Source organism: Panthera tigris, chromosome A2 (genome assembly GCF_018350195.1).
Source record: "Panthera tigris isolate Pti1 chromosome A2, P.tigris_Pti1_mat1.1, whole genome shotgun sequence".
NCBI classification, from domain to species: Eukaryota; Metazoa; Chordata; class Mammalia; order Carnivora; family Felidae; genus Panthera; species Panthera tigris.
This window is the reverse complement of record NC_056661.1, coordinates 17,739,615-17,760,464: the sequence shown is the minus strand read 5'-3', so window position 1 is coordinate 17,760,464 and position 20,850 is coordinate 17,739,615. Positions and strand designations below refer to the sequence as shown.

General features: G+C 51.0%; 1 protein-coding gene and 1 long non-coding RNA gene across 9 annotated transcripts in view; one reads left to right on the top strand and one right to left on the bottom strand.

Annotated features, from left to right (window-relative positions):
- PFKFB4 (6-phosphofructo-2-kinase/fructose-2,6-biphosphatase 4) overlaps positions 1 to 18,976 on the top strand; it is a 41,444-nt gene extending 22,468 nt beyond the window's left edge. For 3 of the 7 annotated variants that reach the window (XM_042978860.1, XM_042978862.1, XM_007088472.3), the window contains 5 exons: positions 4,889 to 4,993; positions 6,486 to 6,615; positions 6,723 to 6,785; positions 7,794 to 7,858; positions 9,945 to 13,168. In XM_042978860.1, coding sequence (XP_042834794.1) covers positions 4,889 to 4,993; positions 6,486 to 6,615; positions 6,723 to 6,785; positions 7,794 to 7,858; positions 9,945 to 10,004 — 423 coding nt within the window. In that variant the 3' untranslated portion in view covers positions 10,005 to 13,168. Of the gene's footprint in view, positions 1 to 4,888; positions 4,994 to 6,485; positions 6,616 to 6,722; positions 6,786 to 7,793; positions 7,859 to 9,944; positions 13,169 to 18,505 lie in introns of those variants that run through there. The other 4 variants (XR_006214777.1, XM_042978858.1, XM_042978859.1 and 1 more) reach the window with 4 other exon arrangements.
- LOC122236646 lies at positions 5,248 to 10,247 on the bottom strand. Of its 2 annotated transcripts, none has more exons than XR_006214779.1 (4): positions 10,198 to 10,247; positions 7,844 to 8,041; positions 6,442 to 6,530; positions 5,248 to 6,164 (listed from the first exon to the last, which is right to left on the bottom strand). It is a non-coding gene; the product is annotated as an uncharacterized LOC122236646 (long non-coding RNA). The 2 variants fall into 2 exon arrangements; XR_006214778.1 differs by having other exon boundaries at positions 10,154 to 10,234.
- Positions 18,977 to 20,850: the final 1,874 nt, after the last annotated feature.

The window sequence follows — 20,850 nt, the reverse complement described above, 5'->3', positions numbered from 1 at the left end:
GGCTGGCAGCAGTGCAAGAGAGAGAAGTGAATGGATTTGCAGGATGTTTATTCAGTTATTCACATATTTATGCGGGCCTACCCTGTGGTAGGAACTGGGACAGGTGCTGGGGACGGACATGTGGTGAAGTGATAGAAGCGATAACTGATGGGGCGCCTGGGTGGCTCAGTCGGTTGAGTGTCTGACCTCGGCTCAGGTCATGATCTCACAGTTCATGAGTTCGAGCTCCGCAACAGGCTCTCTGCTGTCAGCACAGAGCTCGCTTTGATCCTCTGTCCCCCTCTGTCTCTGGTCCTTCCACGCTCACTCTCTTTCTCTCAAAAATAAACATTCTTAACGACAACAAAAAGTGATAACTGAGTGGTGAGGTGAGAAGAAGACAGACGTCCAGGACAATTCCAGGTTCCCGGCCACTGGGAAGGGTTCTGGGTCACACGAGGACAGGAGCTGTGCCTACTTTGTTCACTACAGGGTAGGTGCTCAAAAAATATGTACTGAGTGAAAGGAGAAAATTTGGGGGAGAATTAGTGGGTGATCTCTTTAAAAGAGTAAGCACTTTTTGTAACCTATCTGGGAGCTCCCTTAACCATTTTGTAGGCTTCCATCACTGGTGGCTGCCGGGAATCCTGGGAGTCCTACAGCAATCGCTGTCTTTGTCCCCCTGATGCAGCTTTGTGCCAGTGTCTGCCCTCCAGGGACACGGATGTGGCTCCAACATTGGGTTTTGCAGAGAAGCCCTGGGCCACCCCAGTTTTTTTCCATTGTAGTTAATCTGATTATTTTCCTAGATGCTGGTGGATTCTCTTCTTTTTCTTTCAAATTTTGAGACTGTTCCAATATCTGTGTGATCTGTTCATCATCTTTCTATGTTTATCTTTGTTCTTTTTGTGGGTTCTGGTAAACAGCCCTGGGCTAGTCTTCTATTTCAACATTGGGATTTTTTTCTTAGTTCAATCCACAATTCACGGCCTTATTTTTCCTTTTTAACAAATACCAGCTTTATAGGGGTGCCTGGGTGAGTTCGAGCCCCACATTGGGCTCCAAGCTGACAGCACAAAGCCTGCTTGGGGTTCTCTCACTCCCTCTCTCTGCCGCTCCCGTGCTCATGTTCTCTCTCTCTCTCAAATAAATAAAACTAAAAAGAAAATTAAAAAAAAAAATACCAGCTTTATAGAGAATTAATTCACATACCATACCGTTCATCTACCTAAAGTAGTTCAGTGATTTTTAGTGTATTCACCCAGTTGTGCAACCATCACCAATTGCAATCAATTTCAACAGTCATTACTCCAAAAAGTAACCCTGACCCCCTGTCCCTTCATTTTCTTCCAACCCCTCCCTTCAGACCTAGGCTACCACTCATCTATTTTGTGTCTCTGTGGACTGGCCTAGTGGGGATATTTCATGTAAATATGTGGTCTCTCTCATAAATAAACATTAAAAAAATTAAAAATTAAAAATAAGTAAAATGTTTTACTCATTTTTTGAGAGACAGAGACAGAGGGTGAAGGTGAGCGGGGGAGGGGCAGAGAGAGAGGGAGACACAGAATCCAAAGCAGGCTCCAGGCTCTGCACTGGGGGCGGCACGGGATGGGGGGTTTGAACTCGCTAACTGGGAGATCACGACCTGAGCCGTAGTCAGATGCTTAACTGACTGAGCCACCCAAGCGCCCCCAGAATTGCTCTTAATGCCCGTATTTTTACCAAGAGTCTCATGGTTGCCAACAATCCTTGGCATTCCTTAACTTCCAGCTGAGTCATCCCAATCTCTGTCCTCACATGGCCTTCTTGCCTGTGTGTGTGTCTCTGTGTCTTCACATGGTCTTCTTGAAAGGACATTAGTAAGTGCATTGAGATCCACCCTGATGACCTCATCTACTTGGTTACATCTGCACAAGCCCTATTTCTAAGTAAGATCACACTGTCTGGCACCACGAGTTAGGCCTTCAGCATATCTTTCAGTGGGGACACATTTGACTCAACAACAAAGCCGGTTTGTCTTTCTAGGAATTTTCTTATTTCATGCAAGTTATCTAATTTGTTGGCACAGAGTTGTTGGTTAATAGTCCTTCAGAGCTTTTTTTTTCTTTCTGCAAGCTTGATAGTAATGTTCTTCTTTCATTCCCAATTGTAGTAATTTGAGCTTTTTCTCTTGTCATTCTAGCTAAAGGCTTGTGAATTCTTTTGATCTTTTCAAAGAACCAATTTTTCTTTCTTTTTTTTTTTATTTTTTAATGTTTATTTATTTCTGAGAGAGAGACAGAGCATGAGTGGGGGAGGGGCAGAGAGAGAGGGAGACACAGAATCTGAATCAGGCTCCAGGCTCTGAGCTGTCAGCACAGACCCTGACGCAGGGTTCGAACTCACAAACTGTGAAATCATGACCTGAGCCGAAGTCGGACGCTCAGCCGACTGAGCCACCCAGGCGCCCCATCGAAGAACCAATTTCTAATTTCATTGCTTTTCTCCATCTTCTGTTTTCTAGTTCATTAATTTCTGCTCTGGTCTTTTTTAAAAATGTTTATTTATTTTGAGAGAGAGAGCGAGAGTAGGGAAGAGGCAGGGAGAGAGAGAGAGAGAGAGAGAGAGAGAGAGAGAGAGAGAGAGAGAGGGAGAGGGAGAGAGAGAACCCCAAGCAGACTCCAAGCTGCCAGTGTGGAGCCCAGTGTGGGGCTTGAACTCAAACCATGAGATCATGACCTGAGCTGAATGGACGTTTAGCCAGCTGAGCCACCGGGTGCCCTGCTGTGATCTTTGTTACTTCCTTCCTTCTGCTTGCTTTGGGTTTACTTTGCTCTTCCTTTTTCCAGTATCTTTAGATGGGAGATCAGATTATTGATTTGAGATCTTTCTTCTTTAAAAAAAAAAAAAAAAAAAAAAAAAAAAAGCTTATTTATTTTGAGAGAGAGCAGGGGAGGGGCAGAGAGAGGGGGGGTGAGAGAAAATCCCAAGCAGGCTCAGTGCTGTCAGCATGGAGCCCAACATGGGGCTCAATCCCACAAACAATGAGATCATGACCTGAGCTGAAATCAAGAGATTGATGTTCAACCGACTGAGCCACCCAGGTACCTCAAGATCTTCTTCTTTTTTGATATAGACATTTATTTTTTATTTTTAAATGTTTACTTATTATTTGGGGAGAGAGACAAAGAGCGCACGCATGCAAAAGGGGAGGAGGCAGAGAAGGAGAGAGAATCCCAAGCAGGCTCCATGCTCAGTGCAGAGCCCCATGTAGGGCTTGATCCCGTGACTGCAAGATCACGACCTGAGCTAATATCAAGAGTTGGATGCTCAATCTACTGAGCCACCCAGGCACCCCTTGATATAGACGTTTACAACTGTAAATTTTCCTCTTGGTCTGTACTTTTTTATTTTTTAATTTAATTTTATTTTATTTTTTTAATTTTTTTTTAACGTTTATTCATTTTTGAGACAGAGAGAGACAGAGCATGAATGGGGGAAGGTCAGAGAGAGAGAGGGAGACACAGAATCTGAAACAGGCTCCAGGCTCTGAGCTGTCAGCACAGAGCCCGACGCGGGGCTCAAACTCACGGACCGCGAGATCATGACCTGAGCCGAAGTCGGACGCCCAACCTACTGAGTCACCCAGGCGCCCCGGTCTGTACTTTTTTAATAGACAACTTAGAACAAAGGCAGAGATCAGCAGCTCTCTCTTTTTTTTTTTTAATGTTTATTTATTTTTGAGAGAGAGAAAGAGCACAAGTGAGGGGAGGGGCAGAGAGAGAAGGAGACACAGAATCTGAAGCAGGCTCCAGGCCCCAAGTGGTCAGCACAGAGCCCAACTCGAGTCTCGAACCCATGAACTATGAGATCATGACCTGAGCTGAAGTTGGACACTCAACTGACTAAGCCACTCAGGCGCCCCTCAGTAGCTTTTTATTAGGGCATTTTATTACTTCCTCTCTCAGTACCCTTAAATCACTTTGGTGTTCTCAACCAGTGTTCTTCTTTGATGGATTTTTAAAAAATAGCATTTGTAGGGGTGCCTGGGTGGCTCAGTCAGTTAAGCGTCTGACTTCAGCTCAGGTCATGATCTCACGGTTAGCCCCACGTCAGGCTCTGTGCTGACAGCTCGGAGCCTGGAGCCTGCTTCGGATTCTGTTTCCTTCACTCTCTGCCCCTCCCCTACTCACACTCTGTCTCTCTCTCTCTCAAAAATAAACATTAAAAGAAAAATAGCATTTGTATAAGGTAATCTATGCTACGTGTGAGTGTGTGTGTATCCTGAAGGGACACAAGTGAAATCTTGCTTTATAGCTTGTACAACAATCCATACTTAGAGTATTTCTATAGCACAGAAAACAAAAGACACAAGAAAAGACACATAGTTAACATTCTGTGTTATTTATTTATTTATTTATTTATTTGATTTTAATGTTTATTTTTTTATTTTAATTTATTTTAATGTTTATTTATTTTTGAGAGAGACAGAGACAGAACACGAGTTGGGGAGGGACAGAGAGAGACAGAGACACAGAATCTGAAGCAGGCTCCAGGCTCTGAGCTGTCAGCACAGAGCCTGATGTGGGGCTCGAACTCACTAGCCATGAGATCATGACCTGAGCCGAAGTCTGACGCTCAGCCGACTGAGCCACCTAAGCATCCCTCTGTATTTATTTTTATGGCATAAACTGGATGGATGGAAAAGACTGTTCTGGTAGCTCTTTACAAACCAGAAGCTGCCCCCTTTGCTCAGTGGTCCCATGGACCTAGTCTTCCCAGATGCATTCTAAGTTCCGGGCTGGGAGGGCCCCCATGACCCAGGAAATACCCTGTAAACCTGATCCCCTCTGCCTGCCCTCCCCCCGACACAGGGCTGATCCCCGGGCCTGGCATGGGAGGTGTGATGACCGCGGTGTCTCCCTAGGGCGTCTGTGAGGAAATGACTTACGAGGAAATTCAGGATCATTATCCACTGGAGTTTGCCCTGCGGGACCAGGACAAGTACCGGTACCGGTACCCCAAGGGGGAGGTAGGTGGGATTTGGGGGCTTAGCCACCCGCCATCTGCCCCAGGACCACTGGGGGGTGCTCTGTGGAGGCTGTGTGGGCGGTAGGTGGGGTCTGACCTCAGAGCTTGGCCAGGCTGGGTGTGCGTGTCATCTCCATCACCTCCCAGCCATGGGGTCCAGGCCACGCAGTCCCTGCCCGCCTTGGACAGTGCTGCACGGACTCCCACCTCTGAGACTCTGGATCCCTGCTTCCCAGTGTTCCCTACCTTTGCCTTTTTCCCTTCCCCGGGGTATCACAGGGATTGTGTCCTCCCTGTGACTCCAGACACAGGCCCCCGAATGCAGACATAGGGAGACCTTCCCCAGTTGAGTCGTGACCACTACAAGCCATGTGCTCTTGTCTCCTTCCCTCAGGCTGGCTCCTGCTTCAGCCCAGGCCCCAGGTCAGAAATAGGTGGCCTTTGACTCCAGTATCTCCTACTTCCAGGAGGTGGCCTAGGGCGGTAGCCAAATAAAGATACCATTACAGACACACAAGTGTATGCACACATACACGTACACATGCGGAAGTCCCCATCCCCACCCCAGAGTCCAGACTCTGGGCCCCTTTGCTGTACTGTCTTCGGGAAAAGCACAGCTCTGGGTAGCATTACTTTTTTCCTGTTGTACTATGAGGCAGGGCTCAGATTTAAAACTAACCCAGATAACAATAAAAAGGAGTAAAGCAGCTGGCTGTTCAGACTTGAGAATACAGGAAAACAGCAGTTACTAAAAGGACTGATCTAGGATTCCTCCAGAACTACAAGGCATTGCTCTCAGTCAGAGCGTGGAGGCACATTCAGCTCCCAGCTTGAGACATTTGTTTTGCTGGTTGTGTGCAAAGAGGACTCGGTCTCCTGGTGGAAATCTCTAAACCTCATGGCTGAGGGATTGGTCTAAGGTGTCCCTTGTCAGCTACCTCCCAGCACCCAGGGGAGGCACAGGGCAGGGAGACTGCCAGGATCATTGTTCCTGGGCCCTTAGGCATGCGGACAGGTCTTGCTCCAGGAAGTTTTGGCAGCCTTTATTGCCCCTGCCCCCACAGCTCTTTCTGGGCACTCCATCTACTGTGGGCTGGAAGGGCACAGTGCCTCCTACCAGTCCTCAGTTGCCAGCATGTGAGTTCCAGCAGTGGAGGGTTCAGCCAAGGGCCCTGTAGGTGAGCACAGAGGTAGCCCCTTAGGATGGCAGCCTGAGGCCCAGCCCTGCCCTCTAGTCCTCTGGGGACCTGGCCTGGGGTGGAGGACGCAATCCCTTTCCCAGGCTGCCCATCTTTCTCCCCTCCCAGCTCCCCTCTCAAACTGGACATCTCACTGTCCTAGAGGGTCCCCAGGGGCCAGGCTGGAGGATACCAGTCTGCAACCTCCCAGAATGGTGAGCATCCTAGGACCGAGGAGGTAGCTGGTACCCAGGATGTCTCCATCACTTACCCCTGGAGCAGGGCCTGAGGGACCCTTCCCAATTGCACTTGCAGTCTTATGAAGACCTGGTCCAGCGGCTCGAGCCTGTCATCATGGAGCTGGAGAGGCAAGAGAATGTGCTGGTCATCTGCCACCAGGCTGTGATGCGCTGCCTCCTGGCCTACTTCCTGGATAAGGCCGCAGGTGCGGACCGGGCCCCCAGGGAGGTGGGATGTGTGTATGTGAGAGAGACAGTGGGACTGTCGTGTGGGCGTCCCTGGCGTGCCAGCCCTCCCCATCTGTGTCCACAGAACAGCTGCCCTACCTCAAGTGTCCACTGCACACCGTCCTGAAGCTGACCCCTGTGGCTTACGGTAAGGAAGCTTCTTGCACACTGACCTGGTTGCCAGATGCTGGCTTTCCACAGGGTTCCACGATTTTGCTGCAGATCCCTTGAAATTCCTTTAGGGACTCATTCTTCCTCTGCCCACTCCACTACCTTTCCCAACTTACCTTTTTTTTTTTTTTAAGGAAGCTCTCTACCCAGTGTGGGGCTTGAACTCACAACCCCGAGATTAAGAGTCACATGCTCTACCAACTGAGCCAGTCAGGGAGGCACCCCTCCCAATTTATAATTTTTAGTTGTTGTTTTTTTGTTTTCTGTTTTTTGTTTGTTTGTTTTTAACTTCTGTGGCCACTGGTGCCTTTCCAGTGATCCTCAACCATCACCCACCCACATGAGGGGCTTTTCTACTGGTTTTTCTGAAACCCCCGTAAAGCCCCAAAGCCTCCAGGACCTGGGCCTTAAAATATTCTGGGTGCAGGGCCTGAGCTCCTGGGTCTCAGCTCCTCACTTTCAACACAGGCCATGAGGCACCCCTCAGGTGGTCGTGTCCTCCGGAGAATGACCGTAAAGCCTAGTGGCAGCTGATGTCATTCCCGTGTGTGCTCATCCCCTCGTCCCCCATTGCATTGAACACCTGGCCTGTCGGGCTTGTGTTTGTAGTGTGCTTGGGCTGTAAGTGGTTTGGCGGCTCTGAAGACTCACAGAATGACTCCATGCCGAGCTCAGGCCCGCCACTCCTTAGACTGCCCTCCGCCCCGCCAGTGGGCAGCTTGGGTCCTTGGTGTAGCCCTGCCTGGGTGTTTGGGCTCCTCACCAAGGCTGCGCTGTGGCACGTGATAAATGTGGGCCTGACTGGGTACCTCATCCTTCCTCACATGCTCTGCAGAGCTGCCTAAGGGTGAGAGGACCAGGACGAGGCAGAGGATGGCTGTCTAGTCTATCATACCCCAGGCCTCGACCTGAGAGACGTTTCTACCCTCTGTGGCTCCAGCGGCCTTCCAGGAGGGGAAATGGATTTCCATCTTCCCTTTGGCAGGTTGTAAAGTGGAGTCGATATTCCTGAACGTGATGGCTGTGAATACGCACCGGGACAGGCCTCAGGTAGCAACGGGGTCACTGCTGTGGGGGCGAGCATATTCCTGGGGGTATCCAGGCACAGCATCTTCAAGGCCCAGAGCCAACTGGGGTGCCTGCCAGAGTGAGCTGGAGTTCTCTGCCAAAGCTTCTGTCTTATCACCAGGGCGAGGTCATGGCTCTGGGCTAGGCCTTCCCGAGGATGCTGGCCTGGGGGTGGAGAAATCCCTGGAGCTGGGTCCCCAGGCTAGGCAGTGCCTGCGTCTGGGTGTGGTGGCTTCTTCCCAGCAGCCCTACCATAGCGGTCTGAGCCAGGGGGTGGGGGATCCCAGCTGGGAAAGAAGCAAGAGGCCCTACTAGGGGGCATGTGGGGATCCTTCCATGGTCCCCTACAAGCTCAGGCCTCACAAGCATCTTTTCCAACTTGAGCACACCTTTAACAATTAAAGTGGTATTGTGCTTTGTTGTAGAAAGGGCCGTGCAGGTACTGAGAGGGTGTTGGCACTAGACAGAGACTGTCATGCAGAAGAGCAGTTCACTATCCTGTGTTCCCCCAGTGCCTTGTTTAAGATAGAAGCTCCTCAAAGTTTTGCCCAGAACCACTTTCTATGTCCACGTGAGGTCTCTCTTTCACTGAGGCCAAGGGCCGGAGTCGCCCTTCTGGACCTCATTCACAAGGTCTACTGCAGCAAGAAGGCCCCTGGGGCCTCTGTTGTGCCTGCTGCCACCTACAGTGGAGCATGGGGGGCTCTGGGTCCCTATCAAAGGTGCAAGCCTTGGGCTGCTCACCTGCCACCCCTCGACCTTGAACCCCACTGGCAGAGATATGTGCATGTTCTTAAGACTGCTGCCCATCACCGGGACCATCTACCATGTAGGCCACTTCTCTATTTGTCCTGAGAGTCTGCCCCAGGCCTAGCCTGGCACCCACAGGTCACAGGAGAAGGCATGTCCTAACAGGCACCCTTTGTGCAGAAGAAAGCCCAGAAGGCACTGGGCCCCAGTACTGACTGACAGGGTGATGGTAAGAGAAGCCCCTGGAGCCAGCAGTCATTGAGGGCTGATGCCCGCATCAACGGGACAGGAGCCGGCATGACCATGGGGTAGGTGGCAGCCACCTTGCCCACCTCTGCATGGTGGCTTCTGAGAGGCAAACTTCTGCTGGCCATAGGTTCCTGGCTGGTTTCCTTTCAGGTGGCGGGATCCCCGGGTCCTAGCCCATTCTTGGGAATGTGATGGGAAAGGGGGCCCTCGGGAAGCCTGCCCCACCCACCATGAGAATTGCACCTGCCCCTCCAATTCCAGTGGCTGGTTCAGGGCACGCACAGGTGTGCCCGTGGGGGCAGTGTCTTCCTCCCTGCAGATCCGGGCACATCACATCACATGGGGCTGTGGCCCAACGTGACCTGCTTCAGCAGGTGATGGTTGCGAGGGCCCCCAATCAAGAAGATGGGCCACCAGGATTTGGGGGTCCCATAGGACCATCTCAGGGAGCTGAGGAAGGTGTCAGGCTCTCAATCCCTTAGGCCACAGCCCAGCAAGCTGTGGAAGGAAGTGGACTTTGTGGTTTGACAGGGCCCATCTGTAGCCGAGGGCTTCAGGAGGTCCAGAGTGCCCCACCCCAGGTCTGAGAGGACAAAGCACGCCACAGACTACGAGATTTCCACAAGCTGCTGGGGCTACATCTGACACCTGTCCACCGACACTTCGAGCCAGGAGGAGGTCGCCCCCAGGAGCCGGTTCCCTTCCCTGCCCCCCACTGGCGAGGATGCAAGCCAGCTGTTTCCTCCTGGTTGACTCAGGCCTGGGGCAGGAGGTGGAGATAGCCTTACTTTGGGTGATGCCCGGCCTGTGTGCAAGGAGCAAGCAGGAACTGGGGGCATCTTCCACCCCTGCCTTTGAACACTTGTGTTCGTCCGCCCACCATATGTTGAGAGGCTCTTGGGCCCTTGCTCTTAGGGAAATTTGGGAAACGGAGTCCTGCAGCCAGGGCTCCTGGGGGGTGAGTATGTGAACCCAGAGGTACACAGTGATGAGGAAAGTAGGCAGCAGGACAGTGGATGTCTGTCTATTCTCACCACAGCGTGAATCTTCTGTGTTGTTTGTTTTGCAGAATGTAGATATCTCGAGGCCTCCAGAGGAAGCCCTCGTCACGGTCCCTGCTCACCAGTGACCATGTCTCATCCACTGCGACCCCCAGGCAGGTACTGATCTCTGCAGATGAGATCATTACAGGCCCCTGCTCCATGTGACAGTTTCTATGCTGGATCATCCTCAATGCCACACCTGGTTGGTGGCACCCAGAGCCCCCGCACAGCCCACCTGCTTCCTTGTTAATGGCGACAGGGTTATACGTGGTGCCTGACCTGCTGCTAAGAATCATTTGGCCAGACTGCGTCTGCCCTGGGCTGGTGAGAGGTTTCCTAGCAACCCGGTCCTTCTGTTGCAGCTGTGAGGTGTCCTCTCACCGGTCGGTTGGCTTTGTGAAGTGTGAAACCCTAAACATGTGAACAGAAAGCACTTGCTGTGACGATCCCACCAGGCCGAGCTGTCTGAGGTGGACCGGGGACCCCTGCAGGGGCTCCGCCGTCTCCTCTGTGGCCACTTCCTGAGCCTGAGGCAAGGTCTTCATGGCAGCCTGAGCTCCACTGCCTTGGGTGAGAAAGAGCCCTTCCCATCCTGCCCTGCCAGGACCCGTAGAGCCACCAAGGCAGGTACCTCCACTGGCTAGGCCACTCGTATGAGCAGTGTGCTCACTTCACCACGACATGATGTACAGAACACGCAGGGAACACAGCCTTTGTGGTCACCGCTTCTCAACTGCGCACACACTGGAACATTGGCGAGAGCTGATGGCCAAGGCCACCCCTGCCCACCTGCTGCACAGGGAAAGCACGTAAAGACAGGGTGGTTGTGTGAGTTCTTCCCAGTGTACACCCAGGTGCTTGAGGGAGGGGCTGCCGTCCCCCTCCCCTCCTGGCCCTGCCTGCTAGGCTACCTCTTGCCTGTTGCCGCCTGTGTCCACACAGGAGTGTACCCCGGTGGCTGAGACGTGCATTTGCTGTGAACGATTCAGAGAAAAATAAGCCTGTCCTGGCATTCATTGACCTCTGCCCGTGGGACTGAGCCGGGGAAAGGGCGGGCTCCTGAGGTACCCGTCCAGGGGAGGATTTTCTCAGCCATATCGTAGCTTTTGATTCACGTGTATGGGAGCCTGGCAGAAAACGATCTCAGAAGGCTACCATCTGTCACACCCCTGAGTTCTTTTGAGCCCAGAGAGGCAGGCTGGGCAGTGGGTTTGGGCTCCATTTTATAGCTGAGCAGGAGACCTGTCCAGCAAGTCGCAAGCCTGGGTGAGGAGGTGTCTGGACCTGTAGTCGGATGCCCCACCGTCCACAGGACCCAGGATCCCGAGCCCACCTTGTACCCGGAACCTTCCTTGGCAGAACAACCCACCTTTCCCAGCCTTCCGGGGCTTTGCAGCCTGCAGGTGCCACCTGTCCCTGAGGGAAGTTCATGTCCCTGCCCCAGCTGGCGGTCTGTCAGCCTTGGGTGCTGCAGTGGCTGTGGACAGACACAGTGGAGGGCTGGGGCAGGATCTTCTGGACTTACCTCCTGCCAGAGCCCCAAGCCCTAGACTCAGGACCAGGGGACCATGCCACTGCCTTTGGGACATGAGGACCACAGCCTTTGTTTCTGTGTCCCCAGAGTCTTGGGTGACTCGGTCACTTGGACACACTCACTTTTTGGCCATAGTGGTACTCTTTTGTTGGTGGCACCTACGTCTGGATGTCCCCACTTCGCCAGGACCTCAAACTGGCTGAGGCATGACCAGCGAGGCCTTTTCTCTGTGCCCAGAGGGCAGTCAGGAGCTGACAAGGCCTGGGATAAGGCAGAAGGAAGCCTGGGGGCATGGTGTGGGTTGGGGCCTTTCCTCTCTGCCTGTGCCCTGGAGTGGTCTCTGCATGGTCAGCAACCCACTGGGTTGACCACTGGTTCTATCCATGATGGTGGATGTGCTTGTGTTGAAGACACTTTCCCGTTCTTTTCAGAATGGAGGTTGTTGGATCTCAGCCACACGTTACACTGTGTCTAGCATTCTTTGCAATAAATACTTTTTCTAAAAAAATTGGGCACCTGGCTGGCTCAGTTGGTAGAGTGTGCAGCTGTATCCCGGGGCCGTGAGTTCGAGCCCCATGTTGGGCCTAGAGCTTACTTAAAAAAAAAATAAAATATATAAGAATCTAAGGTTGTATCTTGTGACCATCTCTCCATTTGTGAGGTATTTCCGGCTGGCTCTGCACACTCCCATGTAGTCTCTCGTAGGTCTGTGTTGGGGTCCTTGGTCCAGCTCCCACCTCCATGCCTACCCCTCTCTGGAGAGGAAACTGTCTTGCCCTGGAGTGTGCCCTGGGCCTGGTGCACATGGGCAGGGACAGGGCCGAGTTTTCTCTGGGCCAACCTAGGGTTCTGGGTGCTCATCCTTGAGCAGGAAGCAGATGTGTGAGGGGGCATTTGGAGCAGAGCACCAATGAGGGGAAATTATTGATCTCAAATGTCGGCATCCCTGGAGAGGGGAACCAGGGGCTGGATGGAGGATGGACGGAAGGTCTGCACGAGGCTGTGGGTGGGGGCGTGTTGGCTAGTTCTGTTGTGTTTTCTTTGTCACCTACCTCTGGATTGGGGAAGATGAGATGAGGGGCAGGGTTTTCCCTTTCTTGTGCCCCAGAAAATCACTGGACTTTCCATACCTCTCGCCCTGGGGCTGGGCTGTTGGGAGGGCAGGGCTGCTCTTCAGTGGACATGATGGGGCTGGACATGGCTGGGTGCCCATCTGCACCTCTCTCGGTGTGTCAGGTTGGAGGTGGCTGTGGCTGGGCTGTTTCTGAGTGGTTTGGTGTTGCCAGTGGCTATGGCTGTGCCTTACCCAGCTGTGTCATGATGGATGACAAAACCCCCTGGGCATCATCCCTGAGTTCAGAGGGATTCCAGCTGCAACGGTCCTCCTGGCAGGTGAAATTAGGAGACAGCTTGATGGTCCTCACCCTGTCTCTGGGCACTGAGTTCCTGGGTGGACACCTGACCTGAGAGGCCTCAGCACTTTTGGAAGAAGGTGTTAAAGATTTTTAGCAACAAAGCAACAGCAGAAGGAATGAGATTTAACACTATGAGAATTTTTCTTCGGGTCCAATGTTCTACCACAACCTAGAAAGAGCAATTATATATTGTCATGTTGAAAAATTTTGTAGCAGTTTGGATTGCTAGAAAACAATGACCATGATTGGATGTTAAGATCAAGCGTATTTGGATAGAAAGAAATGTTGCAAAGATATAGGTTTCAGCAATATTTGAATTATATTTATAATATAATAATATACTATATATTAATAAATTAAAATACAATTATCATCAGCAAAGGGGAGTGTTGGCATGTATGGCTTAAACCAATCATGTGTGGGGCTGGGCACATTGTTGTTTGAGCAGAACCTTTTTTCTTTAAGTAATTTATTCATTCATTTATTTATTTATTTTGAGAGGGAGAGAGAGAGCGTGAGTGGAGGAGGGGCAGAGAGAGAGAGGGAGAGAAAGAGAATCCCAAGCAGGCTCTGTGCTGTCAGTGCAAAGCTCATGTAGGTCCTGATCTCACAAATTGTGAGATCATGACCTAAACTGAAATCAAGAGTTAGATGCTTAACTGACTGAGCCATCCGGCACCACTGAACAAAACTATTAAAAGTGAAAGATGGGGAGCATATTGCTCTTGACCTTGGGGTCATGAGTTCAAGCTCCACATGGAGCATAGAGATTACTTTAAAAAAAAGAAAATGGGGGCACCTACGTGGCTTAGTGGGTTAAACATCGACTCTTGATTTCAGCTCAGGTCATGATCTCACAGTTTGTGAGATCAAGCCCCAAGTCGGGCTCTTCGCTGACAGCGCAGAACCTGCTTGGGATTCTCTATCTCCCTTTCTCTGCCCCTCCCCTTCTCTCTCTCACTCTCAAAAGTAAAAGAAAAGGAAAAAAAGAAAGAGAAAAGAAAAGAAAAGAAACATGGCTTTGGGGTAGATTAGAACTAATGTCGGCCACACCCTAGTCAATGGCCACAAGTCCCTTTGGGAAGGACTGTGAAGAAAGTGCCAGCATGAACCAGTAACATTTGCACAGGGCCCTCCTTCCTTAAAGGGCACCCACCCTACTTCCTTCAGGGACCCCTGAGTTTATGAACTGATTTTACCTAGAACGTTGGAGAAAAAAAATCCTCTCTGTTGCAGGCAGGTCTCTGTTGGTCTGACCTCTGGTCCTTCTATTACACACATCAAGGAGGACTCTATGGGCCTCCCTGTCGGTTTTGGTCCTAGGGGCCTGGTGATCCTGGCAAAGATCCTTTCAGGCCAGGCCATTCAGATGACCACTAAGTCTCCTGTATGTCATGGTCTCTGTACCTCTCTCTCCTCCGGCAGCTCAAGGCTGCTACTTGCCTCTCAGTGCCCAGGGTCCTGGTATCTGCATTGAAATCAAGGAGTCATCTCAATTACGGTGTCTCCAGTCAGAATCCCTGACCCATGGAGGACAGTGACTACGGTGCTTGTTAAGTAAAGGTTGAATTTTGTCCCCCCACAAAACAATTCATACACTGAAGACCTAAGCCTTGTACTTCACAATGTGACCTTATATAGAAATAGCATCACTTTTCAAAGATGATGTCCTTGGCAGTGAACTTCTAAATGATGGTAAAGGGAGTATCTCTGAGTGAGTTGTCTGATGAACTCAGCCCAACATTGGATTTCAGTGAATGAATGAATCTTCCTAAGGTTTTGGATTCTTTCTTCTACATTATACCAGGGGGCTTTGGACATCTCTGTTGCATTTAGGGAGACTCTGCTGTCTTCCAGCCAACCAGATAGACACACAGAACAAACCTTAGTGGCTTAAGCCAGCACACTGAATCCAAAATTTCTGTCCAGTGCACCTGTATCAATAAATTCAGCCCAATCTAAACTTAGGTTCTTATCTCCTGGGTCTAGGACCTCAATCTTTCCTCGCACATATTCTCCACATTGTCACGAAGGTAAGTTAACAAAAGTCTTACAGTTCCTTTGATACATAAGCCTTCCCCTCTGCATTTTACTTTGTAATAAGATCTCCAGACATGCTGGAATCCATCTTTTTTTTTTAATGTTTTATTATTTTTTCCTTAGTATTTTATCATTCAGTAATCTCTGTACCCAATTTGGAGTTCGAACACACGGCCCTGAGATCAAGAGTCACATGCTCCACCGACTGAGCCCACCCGGCACCCCACTGGAATGCATCTTTAGTTTAAGGCACTGGGGTTATTGAGGAGTTTGGGAAGAGGGGAAGGAGAAGAGTTGGCTTCCCCTTGCAAACGATAATGTTTCCTCTGAGTTCATTCATAGATCTTCATCCTGTGTAATTTGTTAACAGGTGAAGTGCCTACTGTGGGCTAAGCTGTGGAGACAGAGCAGTAAGCCCGACAGGCAAACTCCTGCTGTCATAGAACTGCCGTGGGAGACACAGTACAGAAATACATAAGGATGTAATTCCTCCCAGGGCGCTGGGACAGAGGGGAGGGTGTGGGAGGGCGTGTAAGTAGGCCTCACTGAGAAGGTGGCCAAAAGGCCTGCATGAAGCCATGGAGTGGATGGCTGCAGAAGCCAGAGTGAAGAAGAGGAAGGCCAGGTCAGAGGTCATGGGGTACAGGTGATATGGGGCCTTGGAAATAGGAGGCCCATGAAGGCCTTTGAGCCAAGTGACTTGATTCGATGAACTTTTTTTTTTTAATGTTTATTTATTTTTGAGAGAGAGAGAGAGAGCGAGAGAGAGAGAGAGAGAGACAGAGCATGAGCAAGGAGGGGCAGAGAGAGAGGGAGACAGAATCCAAAGCAGGCTCCAGGCTCTGAGCTGTCAGCACAGAGCCCGACGCGGGGCTCGAACTCATAGACTGTGAGATCATGACCTGAGCCGAAGTCGGATGCTTAACCGACTGAGGCCACCCAGGCGCCCCATCAATGAACATTTTTAAAGGGTCCCTCTGGCTGCTGCCGCCTCTAGAATAGACTTCAGTGGGGCAGAGTGGAGGTCAAGAGACCTGTCTGGAGCCACTGTGACAATCCGGGTGAGAGACCTTGATGCTGGCATTGGGGCTGCTGAGAAGTAGTCAGATTCTGCCTAAATTATGAAGGTAGAGCCAAGATTGGCTGCTGATGTGGATGAAGGCCTATGAGAAAGACGTGGTGCCCAGGGGTGGGGTCACCACTGTGGACATACGAAAGTCTGCATGGGGCAGTTCAGCTGAAGGCACATTCAGATTAAATGCCAGCTGGATATCTAAGTGGAGGTGTAACAGGAGTTGGATCTTGAAGTCTGGAGTTGAGGCCTGGGCTGGAGATAAGAAATGACATCATCAGTGTGTAGACGGTGCTTAGAGCCGTGACACTGGATGAGCTCTCAAGGGGAATATAAATAGAGAAGAAATGGCACCTGAGGACCAAGCCCTAGGGACCCCACATTACGAGCGTGACATGAAGAGCCAGCAGACGGTGTGAGAAGGAGCAGTGTGGGGAGCGTGGGGGAGCTGGGAGTGCCCTGCTGTGTCAGGTGATGCTCGTGGGTCAAGGAAGGTAAGGCCAGTGGATGTGGGCCTGCGAAGTATTTCCCAGTGTCGCTGCACACTCTCGGTGCTCTGTCCTGAGCAGTGCCTGACTTTCACATTAAAGATTTAGGGAGGCTGTGAATTCCCTCAGCATTTCATCTGGAAGCCATAGAATCTGCCTATGGGTTTGATAATGGGCTGTCTCAGCCCCATGGCGGCAAGAGATAGGAGACTCCTTTGCAAAGCAGAGAAAGTTTAAAAAAAAATTTTTAATGTAAATGTTTATTTTTGAGAGAGAGAGAGAGAGTGCGTGTGAGCCTGAGCAGGGGTGGGGCAGAGAGAGAGGGAGACAGAGGATTTGAAGCGGGCTCTGTGTTGACAGCAGAGAACCTGACACAGGGCTCGAACTCATGAACCATGAGATCATGACTTGAACGCTTAACCGACTGAGCACCCCCCAGGCGCCCGGAGAAAGTTTTCCATTTGTGCTTGGACACACAGCAGCTGGGAATCTGACCCTGTTGTTCTCTTTAAGCTGCTTGGATGCTGTTAAAAGCAACCACCTGGCAGCAGTCAGTGCATTTCTCAGGCCCTTCATGTTTTAAGGTGAAGCCCTTGGCCTTCCAAAGCCCGAGTATCAATGGATTCCTCACCTGAGGGGCTACCTGTGGTGTCTTGTTTTCTGATGCCACTTGGGACACTAAATTTTGTGGGGTTTTTCACACCAATAACTAATTCTCTGATTCTCCCACACCAACTAGGTGTCCAACAATTCAATCCAATTTGGACACCAACTCTTGAATTAGTGCAGACCCCACAGGTTAAGGGCTCAGTCCCACAAGACTGACCCTACTTCAGGTGCTGGTCCCAAGTCCCAAGAGGGCCACCCATAACTTCTGATCAACTGGCTATAAATCAGGTCTAAGCCCCCTCCTCAAATTCAATAACTCGCTGGAATGACTCCTAGAACTCAGGGAAACACTTTATTTGCATTTAAAAAGGATGCAATTCAGGAACCACCAAATGGAAGAGATGTATGGAATGAGGTACTGGGGAGAGGGAGAGGGTGGCGTGGAGTTTCCAGGATAACCAGGGCTATTGCCTTCCTAGCACATCAGTGCGTTCACTAATCTGGGAACTCCCAGAACTCCACTATGTAGGGGGTTTTACGGAGGTTTCATTACAGAAGCACCATTAATTAAATCACCGGCCTTTGCAAGTTTAAGGACAAGTGTAGAAGTGGGGTACTGGGAGACCTTGCCTTCAAAAACCCTAGAAACCAAGTTACATAGATCATAAAATACTTGGATTAGAATTTTTAAAATAATGTTTTGACTTTAAAACTTTATTTAAAAAAAAAATTTATGTTTGTTTGTTTATTTATTTAGAGAGCAAGCCGGGGAGGGGCAGAGAGAGAGAGAGAGAGAGAGAAATCCCGAGAGCTGGCTCTGCACTGTCAGCACAGAGCCCGACACAGGGCTTGAACTCACAAACTGCGAGATCATGACCTGAGCTGAAACCAAGAGTCAAGAGCCAAATGAAGAGACGCTTAACCAACCGAGCCACCCAGGCGCCCCTAAAACTTTATATTTGAAAGGAAAGAAAATTTGATATTGCTGGTGTTGATTATAAAAAAAAAAACCATTGGCCTCTGGTTGATAGAAGTGAATCTCCACCCCCCCACCTCCCCGGTTTGGGCTGAAAGTTCCTACCCTCTATTCATGGCTTGGTCTTTATGGTGACCTGCCCCCATCCAGAACCTTTCTAAAGGGTTTGGCTTTCCCCGGCCGGGAGTCTTATTAGCATACGAAAGACAGCAAATCCAAGTGTTTTTAGGAACTCCGGTGCCAGGAAGCAGGGACTAAGAACACGTATTTTTTATTATACCACACCCCCAGCGGTGGCTTCAGGCTGCCAGGTTCGCTAGAGCCTTTCCCTTCATCCTAGCTGGATTTCCACCGCCTTCAGCTCCTACCAGACAAATGTCCAGTCCGGACCCACCTCTATTTCCCCGCAGCACCTTCTGCCATTCCTGGTGACAACATCTCTATCACTTGCAGGAAACGGTCTCTGCCCGACCTGATCAGAAACAGAATTTGTGAAAAGGAACTTGTGTAGCTTCCAGAGCCACCGAGGGGGCCGGAGGACAAGACTCAGAGCCGGACAGCTCGTTTCCAGCCCAAACCTCCGTCCTGCTCTGGCCTGCTGAGCAAGCCACCACCACCGCCACCGCAGGATCCTCACCATAGCCCAGACACTGCAGGATCCTCATATAGCCCAGACACTTCGAGCCCTGAGCCTCGAAGGAGGCTCTCTGTTGTCCAGACGTGGCAGCCAGCCCCCCAGCGAACTCCTGGGAGGGTTCTGATTGGCTGGGCCTGGACAAAGGCCCTTGCCCTGGGGCGAAGGACAGCGAGCCCGTGAGTCTCTGGCATTTCTGCCTTCTCAAGTGGAAGAAAGGGGCCCAGGTGCTGGGTGAAGAGGAATGGCAGGGGCCTCTACTTCAGCATTTGCTAATTAACAAAAATTCGACTGAGTAAATTTTAAAGATCTAATTGGCTTTCTTAAGTGATTCCTGAAGTGGGCAGCATCTCATCTTACCCGTGGAGGGGAGCTCTGAGGAGTGGGACAAGACGGAAGGTTTCTATAGAAGGAGGGTGGGAGCAGGAAGGTTATTAGCAAAAGAAAAGGATTGTTCCAGACCTGGCCTCTTTCTGGGGGGCGAAGCAAGGTGTCTTATCATGCAGACGACCCCATCTTTCTTTGAGGGGTGGGAGAGGAGCAAGAGGCCGACTCAGTGGCGCTGATTGAAAAATTCCTGACTGACCGGTTAAGACTACATTTCTGGGAGAGGTTGAAACTGCAATTTGATCGGGTATCAAGGCCTGGTTTGGGAACTTGGTCTGAGGGACGTCATTTGGGGCTCGTGATTTTTGTTTTGTTTTGTTCTAATTTTTTAATGTTTATTTTTGTGTGTGAGAGAGAGAGAGAGCAGAGGAGGGGCAAAAGAGAGAGGGAGACAGAATCGGAAGCAGACTCCAAGCTCTGAGCTGTCAGCAGAGCCTGACTCGGGGCTCGAACTCACGAACCGAACCGTGAGATCAAGACCTAAGCCAAAGTCCGACGCTTAACCGACTGAGCCACCCAGGCGAGCCCGCACCACCCCCCCACCCCGCCCCGTCTTTTTTTTTTTTTTTTTTTTTTTTTCACAGCACTCACCTCTCCTGGCCCAGAGTCTCAGGCCTGGGCTGACAGGTTGCGCCCACCCCCTGTCAGGGACTGGGCTTTCTGGGCATCACTGGGTGCTCCCCATGCAGAATTGCCACTACACGTTGGCCACACACTGGGGGCTGGGCATTTGAGGTCAGCGCTCAATACAGGGGCCATTTACAGAGCTATAGACAGGTTCAAGTGGCCACTTAGGTCGGGGCAGCACCAGGGGCTAACATCAGGAGACCTTTCAGTCCACAGTCCTACAGGGGCAAAGTGGGGAAGGGTTACCGGGACCTGGTGTGGGACCATCCCTTAGCCACGTACTGGTCCCCACACCTCCAGTTTCAGTTCCTATAATCTGTCCACCAGAGGGATCTCTGAAGTCACTCACTCCTGTGGCCACCTAGATAAGTCTCCGTTTCTGAGCACTATGGCCCTGAAAGAGAAGGAGGAGAGAGGAGTGGCTATGGGGTGGCACATATTGACTGCAGGCAGGAGGTTGGGGAAGGAGTAGGGGGGAGCAGCCCCACCCCTGCACTCTCCTCTCCCACCTGACCACCCACCTTTGCCTTCTATTTGCCAAGCCTAGAAAGAAGCCCAGGAAAAGGGAGCCCCAGGACAGGGTAGGGTGGAGGGCGGGACTGGAGGGGAAAGTAGAAGATAGCCTGCTGCCACAGGCCCCTCCTATGGGTGGCACCGAGGACTGGGGGCACTGAGGCAGCCCGCCCCCAGGGGGAGTGATTTCAGGACTGGGACTCAGGGGAAAGAGGCCAGTGGGCTGAAGGGGAGCTTGTCTTTCCTTTTTCAATTATCTGGCACCTACTATGTGCATGCATGGCCCTTGTGCTGGATACAGAAGACAGACACTAGCCCAGCCTCATAGAGCCCCAGAGTAGCAGAAGACACCCACATGACCCAGGGGGTTGTTTGTGTTGGGCGGGGGGAGTCACAGAGGGGAGCCCTAACTCAGACTTGACATCTTGGGAGGCTTCCTGGAGGAGGTGGTATTTCAACTGGAATATAAAGGTTGAGGGAGGGGTGGGAAATGTGTGTGGTGTCTGCAGAGCCAGGAAGCACGAAGAGCCCCATTTGTTGCTGGGACCGAACTTGGAACTTTTTTTTTTTTTAAATGTAAACTCTACACCCAAGGTGGGGCTTGAACTCATGACCCTGAGATCAAGAGTGTCATTGG